Below are 19,922 nucleotides of genomic sequence, written 5' to 3'. Positions count from 1 at the left end.
ATGTCTCCATAAAGAAGTAACCTACTTATGAAGGGCTCTCCTTTATTCTAAAAATATTTTTAGTGCAACACTGCCCTTTTGTGCTCATGGCTTGCACTGTAAAAAAAAAAAAAAACACTAAAAAAACATTACTAAATTAGTCAAACAGACGTCACTGTTGCTAAGTGCTTTTTGTTGTGCAGTGTCTGCACTTCTTCATGTTTTCAGGTTTGGTTTGCATTTCTGCAGATGCTACTCTTTCTTATTCTTTCCTTCTTATTCCTGTTCATGCTAACAATACAGATTTTCTTCTTTGCGCCAAAAAAACAGCTACAACTGTAAATTGCATCAGAACAGCAAATTTAACTGTGAGCTTCTCCTAAATCAAACTATTGAAAAGTTTGCATTAAAAACTGTTTGTAGTGGAATAGTTTCAGGATTAATCTTGTGTTTCTCCTGCAGAAACAGAGGTCGCTTAACATTGCTAAAATGCAGCTGACAGTGTGACAGAGATGCAGACGATGAAACCAAAAGGCAAATGTAGATAAATTTGCAAATGTAAATGACAATAGCTGCAGTACAGAGGAAATTCACTGAGGACCAGCAGCAAATGCAAAAGCGGGTAAAGGCGCCTTAATGCGACCGACGTTTCTTGATTACTTTTCACTTCAAATATCATAAAGCGAGTCTGAGGAGTTTGCTGTGATGTATGATAAACACTCGGGTGATTTCTCATATGACTAAATTTCCAACAAGAGATCAGGGAGGGATGAACCGATGAGTGGAGGAGGGAGGAAGGAGGGGAGGCGTCCCAGTAGGCCTCTTTGTTGGGCAGCGATTTAGAGATTTACAGGCTCTTGTCCTTCTGTGTGTGTGTGTGTGTGTGTGGTATAGTGTGTGTGAAGGAAGAGTAATTGAGCCTCCCTTCATCCAATATTTACCCACCAAACCGGAGCAATCATGCGAATTATGTTTACTGGGAACCAAGTGTCTTTCTTCCTCTTTATCTTTCTTTCTCTTCCCACTTTCCCCCATTCCTCCCTCTGCCTCTCTCTCCTGGCAACTAGACGCCATATCGAGATGCTCGCCAGGACTAAATCACACAAACACACACCACGACATGTTTCCACGACTTCAGAGGACAACACAATGATTACACATTAATTCCTTGACACTACTCACCTGACCGTGACCATACAACATGTCTTCACCTTGATGTCTAATCATGTACGTTATAGGGACCAGTTATACGTCCCAATTGAGAAGCCAATCCCCATAAAGTGATTGTCTAAACAGACATAAGTCCCCACAACATTAGTAATACCAACTCACACAAACACTCGCACACACGGGGAAAACAGGCCCATCTGTATTGATGATGGCCTAATTTAGATCTCTTTATTGGACTGATTTACGATGGCCAGACAAATCTGGGCATCTGGACCCAAGTGTGTGTCTGGGTGTGTGTCTGAGAGTGTGTGTTTGTTTGTCCAGTGGAGCTGACACCTAACCGGACACAATATCCTCCCTGCTTCACTGCACTCTTTCTGCTTGTGTTTCCCTACCTCTGTGAGTCAGCGCTGTCCTCTGTCGTCTTGTTTCAGCACTTTGAGATTCTCCGTCGCAGCGATGACACCCGTCGTCCTGAGACATTTTCGAAACAACGATCATCACACCAAACCAGGCAACAGCCGCTGCAACACAAATACGACAGAACAGGCCAATTCTAGGTCAAGGTCACTGTGTCTATGAGAGATAATCAATTACCAACACAAAAACATGCGATAAGGAACAAGTGTAAAAGAGTTGGGGAACACCACTCCTGTTTTATGTATTAAGGATGTGCCAGACTACAATCAAACAAAGAGGTTGAAGATATCAAGGATACTAATGAGAGTGAGGAGATAAATTTGAAGAAATACGACATTTAAACGGCGGGGATTTGTCTTCTTTCAAGATGAGAGCAGATTTGAACAACTAAAGGATGGAGGGATGTTTTCCAGCAGGCGGAGGACGCCTCAAAGGCACATTCATCTTCAAGATCAAGCTCAGGTTTCAACTTTTATTTGTCCCAGTGGGCACCTTCACAGCAACCGTTTAACAGCATCTTGACTTTGGGGGCTTTTTCCATTTTCTTGAAAAGATGTGATGTGCGCTGCAGTCTTTTTAAAACCACATGAGTGTTTTCTCAGGCACCTGCTCACGTTCAATGATTAAACATAATTTTGTTTTTTAACATTTTGATGAAAAGCATAATTTCCTTTTATTACACCAATCTGTAATAATAGGACTGCAGTCACCAAGTTAATTGCAGCGATTTCAAATGTGACCAAATTGCTAGAAAGAAGACAAAGAAACAGTCAGATGATGTGACGGGTTTTTTAGCCAAACTTGTTCAAGAACTGCAGAAGGAGACTTGCTGGTTTGACCTCTTCCACTTAGTTGTGCACAGAAATTTCCTATGCAATGAGGGCTTGTTGCGAACATCTTAAAAGCTGCTTTCACCTCCAATAAAGTGTTATCGATCATTGGCAGAAACCATTCACTTGTTTAAAATTAGTAAATTATGTACAAGTATGTGTAATTCTGTAAATTGGAGTCATAAAGTACCTGTAAGAACTTTGAACACACCCACTCAAACGTTTCTCTTTATTTTTATGGTTTGCTGGTGACACCGATGTCAATTTAGTCATAATTAAAATTATTTTTCAACCCTACATTGACCTAAAACCATAAACTGTGTATAAAGATAACCAAACTGTCTGAGGCATCACTCATTGGTTTCATGAGTGACAGTTTTGAAACTCAGTCTGGTGACAATGGACATCGCTATCTCTGCATTCCTTCTAATGTCCAGCTAATTCTAAAATTAGTAAAGATGTGGAGCTGAGGCAGGCAAACATCTTAGAGCCATGAACTGTAACTAAAAGCTGCCACGCCCTAAATCTGGGGTGTCAAACACATTTTAGTTGAAGGGCCACATTCAGCCCAATTTGATCTTAAGTGGGCTGGACCAGTAAAATTACAACAAACTAACCCATAAAACTCCAAATTTTTCCTTTGTTTTCGTACAAAAAAGTATGTTCTTCAAATTTTCACATTTAATGAACAAAAAATTATGATCAACCTGAAGTTTCTTCAGAAAAATAAGTTCAATTTCAGCATTAACACGCCTCAGTTTATCATTTACACATTTCAACTTACAGATTACAATGTATATACTAAGGCACAAAATATTTAGTCATGATCAAAACAACAGTTGGACAAGACAAAAAAACTACAAAAAGCAAGACAAAATATTACAAAAATGAGACACAAAATGACAACCAGAACGAAAATGACAAAAAATTAGACAAACAATGTGAAACAAAACAGAAAAGAGGCTAAAAATTAGACAAAAAAGTTACAAAGCCCCTAAAGAATGGACAAACGACAAAAATGACAAAAAAAATTACAAACGACACAAGCGAGACAAAAAAAACACAAAACAATACACAAAACAATGAATAAAGCAAAACACATTGAGAAAAAGAAGACAAAAAATACAAGCATGACAAAAAGGAAACAAAATGACAAAAACATGAGACAAACAAACAAAACTCAGACAAAACACAACAAAAGCAAGACAAAATATTACAAAAATCAGACACAAAGTGACAAAAGATCAATGAGCAATATAGTATTTTACTTTATGATCAGAACAACTTGTCCAGGAATTATTTTATAGTTTTACAGATTTAAAATTTGCAGTCAATGACTTCTCTGTAATTTTTACTCTTTACAAAATCGTCCCACGGGCCAGATTGGACCTTCTGGAGGGCCGGTTTTGGCCCGTGGGCCACGTGTTTGACACCCCTGTCGTAAATGATGCAGAAATGAAGCTTTAATACAATTTAAAAGAGTGACTTAGATAAAAATCAGCCCCCTACAGATGAATGAGCCATGGCCAAAACCAGTTTTTGTACCGAGTTACAAACTCGTTTATTTCTGTTGGGAAGTTGGCTATTTAACACGAGTCTCTGTGGACCGTCTCACTTTTGTAGTCAGTCTTAAATCAACTTACTGTTATTTGTTTTGCACATGTAAACCAACAACCAGTAGGGAAATAATACTGGCGTTGCAAATTTACCTAATAGGGTTAAAGACTAAGGCTTCCACAATGCAGTGTTATATATAATGCAAACTAACCTGACTACATTACAATATTCTATACTGCAGTTTTTGGCACTTCTGGCTTGACATTTTTCAGTTTTGGAGGTCTGCATCTTGCCTCCAGCTCAGCCGGCGAGCTCTCAGCACATGTGGAGGCTCCTCTACGACTGTTGGGAAGGTATTCAGGTGACGGCCTCATGTAGCTGTTGACAGGATGCCAGGAGTGTGCACGGCTCTTATCAAAGCCAGAGGAGCTTCTCTGAAGAGACTCAAACCAGATTCTGGTTTGTTTTCTTGCTTACTGCACAATCCCTACGTGTTATTCTACAGTTTCTTCAGTATTAATGTACAGAAAGGAAAAACCCTTGAATGAGTGTCCAGAGTTTTGACTGGTACTGCAGACACCACGTGGAAAGTTCAAACTTTTATGTCTGCATGTTGTGTGAGTGCGTGTGTGTGAGTACAGTAGTGTCTATACCGAGACAGTGACAGAGGGCCTCATTGAAATAACTGTTGTCTCAGGGGGGCAGCTAAAAAGAGAGAGAGGGTAGGTTAGGGTAGACAGAGTATATGAGAGTCCAGGGAATCATTTAGGTTGTGCGTCTGTGTGTGTGTGTGTGTGGTGATTCATCCGTTGTGGTGGCGGCTAACCTTGGCATGTTCTGCCACGCGTGACGGGGTTACACCCAGACGGCTCTCCGCTGTCCTCTACATGCATGTGTGAGGTTGTCGGGGTGTATAGGTGGATGTACCTCGTCTGGAGAGTCAGCAGTGTGTGTTTGTGTGTGCGCTTTTGTGCGTGTCTGTGCATCTGCATGGAAGAAAAAGAGCCAAAGAAGAAGAGGCAAAAAAAAAAACAAGGAGGAGAATCCTAGTCAGGTTGTTTAGTGTCTTTGTATGATCTTGCCCCCGGGAGAAAGGGCAGAAAAAGAATGAAAAATGTGTGTGCACGCCATTGTTCTGCTGTCAAACTGCTCCGAGCACGCACACACAGACACGCACAGCATTAAAACACACACACATAACGCACATGGAGCCTTGTGATGACGGTACATTTATGCCGGCGTTAGAAAGGACAATCGGGTCCATGCAATCCCTCAATTCTTGTTCAAACTCTCCGCAAGCACACAGTCTGACGGATGGACTGTTCACCTAAGCGTGCCGTCTGTCATTCCGTGTGGTTGTGTGCAGAAGGAACAGCTGCTCAGAAAAGGGAAGCACATTTAAGGGAAGTTCTGCGGAACAACTCGGTAGCAGGAATAGTAATCTACGCACACACCTGAAACAACCCCACACTTGATCATTTCCGGTTAACCAATCAGTTGTCCAAAAGCAAGCCCTTCGGTTTTTACATTTCACTTGCTCATTTCAGTCAACTGGGAGGAAATTCTGGCGAAATATATTTTAAAAAAATACGTTCAATGAAACTGAACTTTTACTACTGATTAACCCTTTGGGCACCACAACCAGCAAGCATGTTTGCAAGTGTCAAAGAAATACATATATACCACCAAAATTACACCATTTATAAGAGCCAGAAGGTATAAAAACATACAGAATCTTTGGATTTTCACCTTTCCAACAATCCCTGTTCACCTGTGGCATCAAGAAAATCAAAGCTTAAAGTCATGATATTTGACTTTTTAACTCATATTCATAGCTCCCAAAATTAAATTGTTTGCTTGAACCTGAGTCTTTGAAAATCTAAATATTCTCCACTCGTTGGTACCACTAAGAAGCCATTAGTACCTCGACTGGGACCAGAAGTTTTGAGACAGAAATTCTGTGTTTAAACAGGGAGGAAAATGTAAGCAGTAAAATACCTAAAGTAGAGTCACCATTCCAATAGTGGTAACACTAGTGGGCACATGGAAAACAGTCATTTTTTTATGATTTACGGCAGTGTAAGTTTATTATACTGCATAGAAGACATTTTTGAGTTCTTTTTACTTCTAGCCATGGTTGTGCTGTTTGCATAGAGGAGCAGGACTTTATATTGCATGAAAAAAGAGCCACAGTGAGTGAAAACTGCGACAGTAGCAAAAATAAATAAATGCCCAGAAATGGCTTAGGATTTAGAGGGTTAAATGGCTTAATAATTAAAAGCGTCAAAGAAAATTTTGAAAATAATCTGGACAATTATTTTAATTATTAAATTACACACTACCATTCAAAAGTTTAGGGTCACATAGAAATGTCCTTATTTTTGAAAGAAAAGCAGTTTTCTTTAATGAAGATAACATTAAATGAATCAGAAATACAGTCTAGACATTGTCAATGTGGTAAATGACTACTCTAGCTGGAAACGGCTGATTTTTAATGTAATATCTCCATAGGGATACAGAGGAACATTTCCAGCAACCATCACTCCTGTGTTCTAATGCTACATTGTGTTAGCTTATAGTGTTGAAAGGCTAACTTATGATTAGAAAACCCTTGTGTAATTATGTTAGCACATGAATAAAAGTGTGAGTTTTCATGGAAACATGAAATTGTCTTGGTGACCCCAATCTTTTGAACAGTATTGTATCTCAATGAAAAAGTTTAAAAAAAAAAAAAAAAAAATGTAATTCCTAAAATTGAAGGAACCATTTGTAATATTCTACAGTATGTATACTTAACCTAACTGTAATTCTTGATCAGCTGATTGAATTAAGGAAATTTTCATTTTGGGCTTCAACATCTTCAATAGTTTTTCAAAACGTATAACTCTATAGGATCTTCATATCCTCTCAGATACTACTAAGCCCTGTATGGTCAATTATATGTGGCAGAAAGATTTGTCATCTTTGGTGTCACCTTGTTTGGTTTTCCTGTAAGAACAGAACTCCTCCAGTTAGAGCAACTGAATGATATTTTAAATAGTGGTTTACTTTCAGTGTTGCGGAAGGAGGTTTTTTTTTTTTTTTTTTTTTTACAGTTCTGACATCGCAGTGCCACCTTAAAGTGTCATCTATAAAGAAACGGTTCCTCCCAGTGTGGTGTGGAAGATAATGACATCTCCTGACTTCATTCTCATGAAACAGCTTCAGTGTTGGACCAGCCAGGTTCTGACATCTGGTAGAAATCCTTCCCAGCAGATTGAAGCTCGTGGTTTGGAATGAGATACAGCAGCCATGTATGGCTGTGATGTTCTGGTGTCCACATACTTGGACGTATGTTTCCAGTTACATTCTGCTTAGACGATATGAACCATGTTTCTGAGGTGAAAGGCACAAAGAACTAAAACTGCTTTGTACTTTGAGATTAATTTTGATGACAAGAAATTCATCTTCCAACAATCAGTCACTGATAATTTCCTTTTGTCTTCTCTTTATCTCGTCTTCCCTCTTCCTCCTCCAGGTTCCCGACCGTTTTCTGGAGGTGGCTCAGGTGACTCTTCGTGAGTTCTTCAACGCCATCGTGGCCGGAAAGGACGCTGACCCGTCCTGGAAGAAGGCCATCTACAAGGTGATCTGCAAACTGGACAGCGAGGTTCCTGAGGTCTTCAAATCTCCCAACTGTCTACAAGAACTGCTCCATGACTGACTAGGGCGGAGGAGGAAACCAGGCAAGCAGAACCAACCTCTGAGGACCGTGAGAAGACTGTAGGAAAAGGCTCCAGAGGGGCAGCTAGACTAGATTTAATGCGTTTGAAGGTGTTCAGAACGTGGTGCAGAGTCTTGCAGTGGTTCTACCAGGAGGCTGCTGAGAGGTTTGTTGACGGTTGTTTAAAGACAAAACTGCCCTCAGACGTTTTAGAAAGAAAAGATATTCCTCAGAGGGCTCCGATGATGCTCTAATCAACTAATTATGTTGGGACTTTTAGAAATTAAAAGCAAAACAGTGAGAAATTGAACCTTCTTGCACTTACAGAAAAGCTCCTCCTTTCTTCTCTTCCTCCTCCACCTTTTTCAAACTTCCTCTTCATCCTTCTCCAGAGGAACAAAGGAGGAAGACCACAGACGAATCTTCAACTGGAGGTCGGGAGCGAACTAAAAATAAAGAAGATAATATATAAAAATCTTTTTATTGTGGATGTTTTTAAGTTACATGGACATTTTTGAAAAAAAAGGTGATGTTTCTGTATTTTTTCTCCTTTGTATGAGATCTTCATCCTCTCTTCTATGAACCCTGCACACACAAACACACTTACACCCTTTGAATAGGAAAGCACAGTAGCATTCCCAGATCTTTACTCCGACCCAGAACAGTGGACAAAAGACAAACTTAGTTGTTGTTTGATTCATTCCCTCCTCGTTTGATTTCACCTTCCTCTTACTGTACTGAGACTTACTGAGTGTTTGTTCTGCCTCCATCCCTCCCGCTGCCCCTCCAAGGTTTGTGTTGTAGAAGACTTAGTCCAAACCAACTCGTTAACCTCACTTTTCAGTTAGCATGACATTTACGGCACTCGTTTCACTTCATTTTAGACCACCAGTACTGGATTTCTGATATTTGCTACATACACGCAACCCTTTTTGAGAAAAAGCTCAAAAATACACACAGTGAATCTACTCAATAGCCCCGTTCAGATCCTAAAATCAGTTGATTCTTTGTTTGAAACGATGCTGTATCTTCTGTTTGTATCCAGATGTGCAAAAAAAACGGATTTTATTGGCACAATAAAGATTCCTTAAACTTTAATATTTAAGATTTGTGAACATGATACTACTGAGCAGGACTTTTTACAGGAAGAAAATAATCATGTTGGTTCTCTCTGGTGGACAAACTGTGTAATGCTGATAAGATAAGATAAAGTTCTTTATTTCTCCCCACTCCAGGGGAAATTTACATTGTTACAGCAGTTTTATTTACAATATATACAAGGGTGGCAAAATTTTTAACAGAAAAAATAAAAATAAAAATAAAGTTTAAAAGTGCAAAGATGTGCAGTGCAAGAATGTCTGTGCAAATTTTATGGTTTGGGGTGGTAATGATATAGTCCAGTTTATGTTAACATCAGCCAGTGATGCTGATGTTGTAAAGTCTTATAGCAGATGGGATGAAGGACCTGCGATAGCGCTCTTTCTTGCAGGGTGGATGTCTCAGTCTGCTGCTGAAGGAGCTGCTTAAAGACCCCACAGTGTCATGCAGTGGGTGAGAGGGATTGTCCATGATGGATGTGAGCTTTGACAACATCCTCCTCTCACCCACCTCCTCTATGGAGTCCAGGGAACAGTCCAGGACAGAACCAGCCCTCCTGACCAGTCTGTTTAGTCTCTTTCTGTCCCTTTCAGTGCTCCCTGCTCCCCAGCAGACCACTGCATAGAAAATAGCAGACGCTACCACAGAGTCATAAAATGTCCTGAGCAGAGTCCTGATTTGGGCATTTCTGTGTTTTTTTTCCTGATCGGCCAATTATTCCACCAATATCGACATGAAAAAGCTCCCATCGGGCTCAACTACTGCTGGATTATTTATAATGTTAAAGCACTGATGTATACTGTGGATTAATCCAGACCAGGCTGGTGCTGTAGCAGGTTTGGTGTCATTGTGTATTTCTGCTAGAGACTTCATTTGTCCACTATGAACCACTTCATTGTTTGCATTTCAGTTCTTAATCATGCAGGTCAGTTTTTTTTAAAAAGCACATCAAATGCTAAAAGAGTGATTTTTTTCTTAGACGGTGCTTTGATTGAACTCAGACAAAAATCGAGGAAAACTGACCCAATCATGTGCATCCAGAAATGTAAAACCTTTCATCCTGGAAACCTTGGAAGTGCAGAAAAGCACCAAACCAGTTCGACGCTTTGTGAGGGGCAGCGGCCAGGTCACGTGTGAAGTGTTTAAGGTTTTAACAGCAGAAAAAAAACAAAAAAAAAACGACATACAACAAAAATGCTGATATTTGTAGCTTGTATAGATGTAATAATGACTCTGATCACTCTGATATTGTTATTATTTATAACTGAAATAATTATTAATGTTATTCTGATGATGATTATTATTATTAATGCTTGCTACAGATTTGACCAGTGGTTTACTCATTGTTTTATCCATCACACTGCAACATGAAATAAATTATTCTTTGAACAAAAGCCGGTGTGGTCGTACTGTCCTGTGTGCAGAGGGCGTCGGCCAGCTAAACGCTGCTGCCCACACATCAACCAGCAGTAGCTAGGCAACGCGACGGCCACTTTACCTCCCTGCTCCCTCTATGGCTCTGGGTTCTGTATAGGGACATGTGATCCCTTGTTGTTGTTGCTGATGAATTGAAAAGAGGAGCGCTGTGTGATTATTGTCAGCACAAAAGCCTCAAAAAGCTGCTGACGCCTAGATTAGGCAGCACAAAGACGCAGGGACACACACACAAAAAGACGTAGGTAGAACGACAACGACACACAGGACGAGGCCCGCTGGCCTCCGTGCCCCGCCGTCCTCCTCCATCAGGACATTACTCTCCTCTCAGGTTTTTATTTCATCTCCTCTAACACCACTTACCTCGCTAACACACACAAACACACTCCATGCCCTCTGTGTTGGCGCCAAACACCAACTGGCATCACACGAAGCCAACCAGCATCACCAGCATGGGATGAAGAGCCAGCACTCCTTTTTCCTCTCGCACCAAACACAAATATTGCCAAAACTCCGACAGCAGTAATGGCATAATAAAACAGTTTAGAATTCTGTAACGCTATGTCTCGCTACTAATGCAGCCCACATGAAGATTTGTTTTTTCACCTCAAAGGGGAGCAAAACTCCAAAAAATCTCACTGAATAAATGTAGAAAAATCTGAAGTCAAAGTAGCCACTTTGATGTGATTCTGCAGGACAATAATCAAATTTATATTTGTTATATTAGTTTAACTTGAGCGTTTATTAGGTTAATTCATGCTGATAAAAAAACTTGTGGTAAACCTGCACCGAACATAGAAGGGATCGATCAGTATGAGTATTCCAGGGCTAATACTGATGCCGATTATTGGTAATCAAGAAATACCGATAACACTAAATATTACATGTAATGTTTTACCAGCATGTGACAGCAGAGAACCTGTCATTCATAAAAAGACTCCTCCATTAATAAGGTAACTATAACTGAATATTTAAATACCGGGTGTCCCTAATGTCTGGACACAAAGAAAACTCTTTTTTTTGCCTACACAGATTAAACATGGCTATTATATTAATTATATATTTGATTAATTATCAAATATATATAACATTTAATATATTAAAAATGTATATATTGAATAAAACATGAATAAAAAATAAAAATTTCTTGAAAATATGTATTTTTTCCTGTGTCCAGACTTTAGGGACACGCTGTAGAAATATTAGTGATTAAATGATCTCCTGTTTATGTGCCTGCAATTAATCAGTTTGCCTCTGTCTGCTGTTCTTCTGTTTTCTTAATCTTTCTCAGTTTTATCACTTTTATTGTCCACTAAAGTCCACATCTTAAATCAATAATTCTTGCCTTCGAGACTCTGTTTCAGGTTAATCTCTGGCTACCTGCTAACTTAGCTGCTAGCAGTTAGCATGGCATTAGCCACCGTGAGAGACGCTAAAATGGCTGAAGGAGACATTTCTGAGATTGCAGAGCGATGACAAACAGGACCGGCAGTATATTTCATTTATCAACTAGAAAAGCACTCAGAGTGCAGTACTCCGCCAAGGCTGCTCATTTCCCCATATGGCATTGTCAGAAATGCAGCATTTTACTATAGATGTATCCAACAAAATGATCTTGCGGTGAGCACAGGCATGTGCAGTTTATGTACCGAATTGTAAATATGGTGCGGGCGGCGGGAATTGATGGGATTCAGAGACACACCCACAATTTAATCAATTGTTCCTTGTATCATTTCTGACAGATAAGTTCTCAGCGCTCGATTTGTAGTAGGATCACAATCACGCGCTCGTCAGCAGGCAGCTGACGTAGTGTTCGCTTGTTGTCATAGTTACAGTGACGCCATACTGTTATCTCGCAATGACACCAAAATCTTTAACAAATCCTTGGAACCAGACTATAAACCGCATCACAACCAAAATCCAATCACTCAGTCCTCGTGTCAATTCTTACCTTCCCGATAAATTTCATCCAAATCTGTTAGTCTATTTTTGAGTAATGTTGCGAACAGACAGACTGACAAACCAATGCTGATCGTCACATAACTCCGCCACATTGTTTGGCAGAGTAATACTCGGCCAATAAAAATACAGATAAGATAATCAGAAAAATGCCAAATATCGGCCACGATAATCGCCCACGCAGATAATCAGTCTATCCTAAGGACATAGAAGAAGAATCCTGCATAACCTGAATTTTTTTCCTGCTGGGTGATTGCAAAATAGCAAAATACAGCTAATAATGATAATGATGTGAAGATTTCCAGCTTAAATATTTAACATATTCAAACCGCAGCATGGATGGAAAGTTGTGTAGCTGCTAACTGGTATAATGTGTTCTGCAACACAGATGGATATAATAAAGACACATTAAAATCCTGCAGCAGATTTCAGCTTTAATAACAACAGAACACACATATAGAGGAAGGGTATCTACTGCATTAGCTTACAGTGCCAAAGCTTTTCATTAGAGCAGGAGGGACCGAACAGGAGGTGGGGTCACTCTCTGCTCTATACCATCACACACACACACACACACACACACACACACACACACACACACACACACACACACACACACACACACACACACACACACACACACACACACACACACACACACACACACACACACACACACACACACACACACACACACACACACACACACACACACACACACACACACACACACACACACACACACACACACACACACACACACACACACACACACACACACACACACACACTCTTGCCGTCTGCCTGTGAAAGCACATCTGAGCAGCGCAACAATAAAACAGCTGTGTTTGTGTTGGCCTGATGATTGTTTCATTCTCCATCACGGCGTCATTCACACAAACACACTTACAGAGACACAAACACACTTACAGAGACACAAGCACACTTAGTGTCCACAGAGATGGCATGACAGTGATGCATGTTGGGTAATGGCGGCCGTTATGGACTAGAGAAAGAGTTTATTATGAAGAAAATCTCTCCTCGACATAATTCCAATAGCTCTAACAGTCTTCTGTGTTTGTGTGTCTGTGTGTGTTTCACATCCACTGCCATATTGGTAAATAGGCCCAATGGTCAAAACCACAAAATTACTATTTCAACAATGAGAACAATCATCGAAAACAGCCAGAGTTTGTCATTTCTCCTTAATATACAAATTGAAAGGTTTTCAAATTAGCAGCAGTGCTAAATGGAGAATACAAGTCAATGTGGATGCTTTAGAAAATACACTAAACATCCCAGAAACTGATATTTACTCCGCCAAGTAAAGCGGTGGAGATATGTGATGATCACTGCATGTGTGTCTGTCTGTTAGCAACATTACTCAAAAATGGATTAACAAATTTGGATGAAATTTTCAGAGAAGGTCAGAAATGACACAAGGACTAAGTGACTGCATTTTGGCAGTGATGCAGCTTATAGTCTGGATCCACAGATTTGTCAAAGATTTCTGTATCATTGCGGCACAGCGTCACTGTAACTATGACAACAAGTGAATGTTACGTTAGCTGCCTGCTTATGATCACGATTGTGATCCTACGACAAATCATCCTCTGCAGAAATATCAGGACTTATCCGTCGGAAATCATGCAATGCCTGAGCAGCCTTGGCGGAGTACTGCGCTCTCTGTGTGCTTTTCTTGTTGCAGTGTGTGATGATCGAAAAAACTGAGAAACCAGATGACTGCCAGCAGCTCATCAGCCTGCAAATGTCAACAATTAGAAGTTTAGAGATGGTTGTGCGGTTACTAACTGACTGTTGTCAGTTCAGCAAGTTGTGCAAGGCAACATTTCTCATTATATCTTGACAATATTGTTTTATAATTAGGCGGAGGATCATCTAAAATCTGTCTCGTCTTATTTCCCGTCATGCTACAAATCAGATTGAGTGTGTATTATTATTATTATTATTATTATTATTATTAAATGTAACATTATATCATTTTAAAGAGTTTAGATCCAAACCTACCTGGAGCACATTGCATTAGTGACATTGCACAGTTAGTAGTAAAACTACAAACAGTCAGACGGACATTGGAAAGTTTTTCTGTCTTCTTCATTCAACGAGACTGAACCAGCTCTTTGGATCCGGGGTGATCATTTAGTCGACATATTAGAAAGGAATGGAACTACACTATCGTTCAAAAGTTTGGGGTCACTTAGAATTGTCCTTATTTTTGAAAGAAAAGCTGTTTTTTTCAATGAAGATAACATTAAATTAATGAGAAATATAGTCTAGACATTTTTAATGTGCTAAATGACTATGAATTTTTAATAGAATATCTCCATAGGGGTACAGAGGAACATTTCCAGCAACCATCACTCCTGTGTTCTAATGCTACATTGTGTTAGCTAATGGTGTTGAAAGGCTAATTGATGATTAGAAAGCTTTTGTGCAATTATGTTAGCACATGAATAAAAGTGTGAGTTTTCAATAGAAAATGTGAAATTGCCTGGATGACCCCCAAACTTTTGAATGGTAGTGGGTTTGGATTTTGGATCATTATTTCAGTCTTGTATCTTCTATTTGAGCTTCAGAAACATGAAGATTAACTGCTTTCTGTGAAATAAAATCTTGCTGCTTTTGGACCATTCTAACGGCATCACCTCGGGCGCTTTTCTCATTTTTAAAAAACAAATGATTAATTATTAAGGAAAATATTCCGCAGACTTAATGAAAAATGAAATGACCACAAACACTCGAGCATCATGCAACCCTTGCAACTTTTAAACCCTCGACGTGATTGTCGGTGAAGATGATGTGGTTGCAAATGGACAATTTCCTTTTCTAAATTGTGTCTGTAGTACAATTGCAGAACAGAGGATTGGATATTGTTATTCACCGCCTATTCCAGCGTCTCAGGTAGAAGCTCAGAGCTTCGTCCGACCTCACGCTGACCCTCAGACGGATAAACTCAGCGCTAATTATCACTTCAACACTCATCCTTCAAATAAACGACTGACTGGATCGGACCATGGCTGGCTGCAAGCATCAGCGTTAGCTTGTTGAAAAGACTTTAATCAGCCAACGCTGCAGGTTTATGTGCATCGGTTCTTTAAGACGGCACCCAGGTGGATGGAGCTAATGGTTGTTTAGAACAGCGGCAGGATCGGAGCTGAAACTTCTCCCAACTCGCTCTCCATCAGAATGTTCCTCTTCCCCTCAGCTCAGCTTCTTTTCCTTCTTACACCCTGAACTGTGATCACACTTCTATGTAATATTTCAACATTTTATCACCCTGCTTTGTCGCAAACCATCCTTCCATCAGCAGAAATCTATCGATCTCTTCTTCAACTTCCTTCCATCCATGGATCCTGAGGAGTCCTTCCATCAGTCCTTACTAAATGAAATGGTTTCCCTCCCTGGTTCCTCGCTGCATCCCTCCTTCCATCAGCGGTCTGTTGGCTAATCAAACACCATCTGTCCTTCCATCCCCAACCTGTCAGGAACAGCTGCCAGCCGCTCTCTTAACAACACTTTTAACAACCCTGCTGCATCTTCCACGGCCCGCCGCCCGCCACCTCCACCGGGTCGCCGACGAGGGCCGCCGCCTCCTTTATGGCAACGCACCGACACAAGACACACACAAGATCGGCAGCAGGCGAGTGTAGAAGATGAAGATGTGAAGTGAAGAAAGTTCTGCTGGCCTCTCGCTGAACCTCAGTAACAGCGGCAAAGAACATGAAATGATTCCAGGGAAGAAGGATGACGGACGGATGAAACAAAGGAGAGATGGCGCTTCGAAACGAGTGGAAGTCTAAATAGTAATCAAGGGAAGAATCAGCCGCCTGCTCAAAAAAACAGATCAGAGCTAATGGTGGGAAGTAAAAGCTCCCAACACTCACACACAAGAAGACTGTTTAACACACACACACAAGAACACAATTAGTTTCAGCTCACACACACACACCAGTTACAATCACTCACCAATACATGTTCACACACACTAAACACACACACACACTCGCTGCACAAACCGCACTGCTGTTGTCGTGAACATGCCAAGACATTTTCAAGTGTTATATCCTGAGGAACTTCCCCAACCAATCATTGGCACATAGGCCAGATGTTCACTGCAATGTTCTCCTGGCACACACACACATTTATACACACACACACACTTTGGCATCTTTGTCTATCTCCCTATACACATATGAGCTTTTGATATTGATGAAACTGAAACGCCAGGATGGCACTTTTTCACTTTTTCAGACGGGGAGAAAAAGAATTAAAAAGGGCAGAAAGAACTAAAGAAAAGTGTGGAAGGGAAGTAAAACACCTCACTACGCCACCTAGTGTCAAAGTTAACTCATATTTGTATTAAGAAGTCAAAGTTTGGACTATTTTTACCATCTAATATATTCAGAGCTATGAACTAACACACTTTACACTAGGGGTGGGAAATCAATAGGCACCTAATGATTACGATTCAGGGGCTACGATTCAATTATAAATCTATTATTGATGCATCTTTAATTTATGTACACTGTAGAGTGTCGGCATGGAGGTGTCGGTGAAATAGCGTCGGGATGGAATGGTGTGTCTGGGCTCCAATGTATGCAGCAATGGATAGATTACTTCTTTGTGCCGCGTTATTTAGAAACTTCTGTATTACTTTAATTAACAGATTTCAATAATCGAAATTTGGACGTTTGTGAATCAATTCAGATTCGTCCACGTCCGAATCGCGATGCATCGAAAAATTGGAATTTTCCCCCACCCTTACTTCACACACTATGGGTTCTTACTTTGCACTCATACTGCTGGAATGTGTTCCTTAATGTGTTTGCGGACAATAGTTGTGGTATTTTGTTGGTTTCCAGATACAATCTGCCACTGCTTTAAAGATCAGTCAATCCAGAAGATTTCATCTACTTACTCAGTCTCTACATTGATTCTGGATGCTCATCTATGAAGTGTGTTGACTGAATTAAGACAAATTCAGTGTCTGTGTGGAAAACGACCACAGATGAACCTTTTACAGATGCACGTGTCAAATTTAATTTAGCTATAAGTCTGGGTCATTTCCAAAAAGAGATTCATTCAAAGCATTCCCTGTGCTTCAAAGATGTGTAGGAATTAATATATTGAAAACCATATTTTGAGGACACCTGCATCTTTTGTTGCAGCTGGTGATTTTCAGTTATTGCTACCTGATAGGAGCTTCAAGTCATTAAAACACTGTCAAAGACGACACCAAAGCAGCTGAACAATGAGCAGTTTTAAATTCCGTCACTACAAAGACACACTGAGAGGAAGTAAAACAGATTTCAGAGGTTAGAAAAGTTTGACATGGGCTAAAATCAAAGCTTTTAAACTTTACATTGGTCGAAAGATGTTTGTCTTCCTGAGAGCAGTGACCGGACGCCCTGCGATGGTAAAACTCCACCAAGCAGAGATTAAATCAATAGGGACTCTCACAGTCATACATGCTGCTTATAGATGGACTCAGACTGGAGGGAGTGTGTTGGCCACGTGTCTCATGTCCAATAAAGGCATTAAGTCTGTCAATACGAGCCTTTCTAGAATACCAGGGGTTCCATCAGCTCACACATACATCATAAACTCTACAGCACAACTTCCTCCTTTCAGCAGACACATGATGAGAAGCCTGAATCATTTCCATTTCAACCCTCTGACACCATCTGAGGGGAACCGTGGATCCTTTAATTCATCTGTTCTGAGGCAGATTCCACAGATGAGCTGCGTTGGTTTGACTGGTTTTCCGTGTTGCATTTGTTGTGTGAAAGCCATTTTCAACAGCATTTCAGGAATTCTCTGATTAATTAAACCGGAGATGTTGAGCTTGTGCAGTAATTCAAATTAAATCCAAATCAAAGTATGAGTGTTTAAAATAAGGTTCTACAGTAATTAAAGCACTTGAAGGGAAACGCAAGCAGCTAAATGAGAAACTTTTTTTTTCTTAAATCAATGATCTGTTTAAAAGAACACCACAATCTGACGATAACTGAATATCCTGCAAACCAAAGAGTCCTTGAACAATCCAGTTCAGGGCTGCTGACAGATTCCCTGGAAGGATAGAGATGTTTTATAAATCAATATTACAATTAGAAAAATCTAATCAAAATCAGCACATAGCTGAAAAATGCCACCAATTCACAGAAATGTCTCAAGTGTTAGAAAGTTGGAAGAACTTTCACCCAGATAACTTTAAATCCAAAACAACCTCCCCAGCAAGAAACAAATAAGCAGAAAGCAACTAAACATTCTGAACCAAAGATATTATATTGAGGAATTAAAATGCAGGAAAACAAGTTTCAGTTCTCCAAGCAACATTAAACCACTCTGAGTAGATAATGACTATCTGATTTGATTTCAGTGTTGTGTGTTTTGTTAACTGCTTAATCGATTTCTCTATAAAGTGTCAGAAAAAAAATGAAAAATGATGTCACAAGTTACCGGACATATGTCTGGTTTAACCTAAACATGAAGCAACATTAATATACAAAGACGGAGAGGAAGGGAACCTTCAGTTAATAAGCTGGGTTCAGACAATTGTTGGCATTTTTGATTTCTAAATTATTTTTTACAGGTCATCACAACTGTTGTAGATACATTCTCAATAAGAAAAATAGTTATTCATAGACAATTATATTATGAAAATAGCTAAAGACGAGTCTTTAAATAATGGTGTTTATGCGTTTCTAGTCAGGACTCAAAGAAAGACTTGAGTTTTCGGTTCTTTTTGGAAAGAGTTGGCATCCTTGGTTTGGTTTATGTTTGAAACCCAGTTTGGGTGTCAGCTCCCTTCTACTTTATCTCTCTGCTGTGGATAAAATACATCTATGACTGAAGGCAAATAATGTTCTGATGTCTGTGTTATGTTGAGACCAAAGAATAGGTCGAGGAATTTCATTTATCAATCGTGGATACAGCTCCTAGAAAAGCCTCTTCAGACATACCAAGGATATAAATAACAAAATGACAAATGTCAGAGAGCAACAGCTTACTGAAGATACAGAGGAGCAAAGTCAGAACATCAATAAGAAACATGCTGCTTTGTAGGCATGATGTAAAAAGTGAAAACGCAGAGCAAGAGCTTGATAAGTGGATTAGAGAGAGGGAAGAAGAATCTGAAGCCTCTCAAGCTCGTCTGTCCACAACCAGACAGACTGCAAATAAGCTGTCTTTGGACATGTAGCGGTCAAGGTTCAGTAGCAGGTCAGGAGCATGGAAAATAGCACAGCATAGACACACAACAGACACTTGTGGACAGCTGTCAATTGGCAGCTAAGCAAGTCTGAGGTGAAACAATGGGGCTGAAGGAGCAGCGAAGAGTGTCATTGAGGTTGAAATGAGGCTGAGCTTTGAGGTTGACATGTTAAATGGGACCTGCTGTGTCTTTATAACGTTCTTTCACAGTTACTGCAACAACACACTGCACTACAAACCGATGCATTGTAAAGGAAAACAGAAAATAATCTGTTAAGGGGAGCAAAGTCGCTCAGAGTCAGTGAAGGTTTTAGATGGTTTCCAGAGTTTTTGGTAGAATAAGAATCAAGTATTGAAATCTACAAACACCACAGTGCACTTCACTTTCTGCTTTGATTACAGCTTTACACATTGTTGGACTTCCCTCAACCAGCTTCATCACCAACTGTCTTGAAGGAGTTTCTATATCTACTGAGCACTTGTTATCTCCAACTCAATCAACCACCTCAATTGGATTGAGCTTGGGTCACTGAGGGGGT

The 19,922-nt window shown here is 40.0% G+C and overlaps 1 protein-coding gene and 1 long non-coding RNA gene across 2 annotated transcripts in view; one reads left to right on the top strand and one right to left on the bottom strand.

Moving 5' to 3' along the window:
• Positions 1-1,673, bottom strand: part of LOC129348326 (uncharacterized) — a 143,275-nt gene extending 141,602 nt beyond the window's left edge. The window contains exon 1 of the long non-coding RNA XR_008600850.1: positions 1,545-1,673. This is a non-coding gene — a long non-coding RNA (uncharacterized LOC129348326). The remainder of the gene's footprint in view (positions 1-1,544) is intronic.
• The window catches only part of prox1a (prospero homeobox 1a), a 41,380-nt gene extending 33,246 nt beyond the window's left edge, over positions 1-8,134 (top strand). The window contains exon 7 of the mRNA XM_023265793.3: positions 7,474-8,134. Within this exon, the coding sequence (XP_023121561.2) occupies positions 7,474-7,659 (186 nt within the window). The 3' untranslated portion in view covers positions 7,660-8,134. The remainder of the gene's footprint in view (positions 1-7,473) is intronic.
• Positions 8,135-19,922: the final 11,788 nt, after the last annotated feature.

This window comes from Amphiprion ocellaris, chromosome 24 (assembly GCF_022539595.1).
Source record: "Amphiprion ocellaris isolate individual 3 ecotype Okinawa chromosome 24, ASM2253959v1, whole genome shotgun sequence".
In the NCBI taxonomy this organism is placed as follows: domain Eukaryota; kingdom Metazoa; phylum Chordata; class Actinopteri; family Pomacentridae; genus Amphiprion; species Amphiprion ocellaris.
Note: the sequence above shows the minus strand (reverse complement) of the source record. Positions and strands in the feature narration are given on the sequence as shown.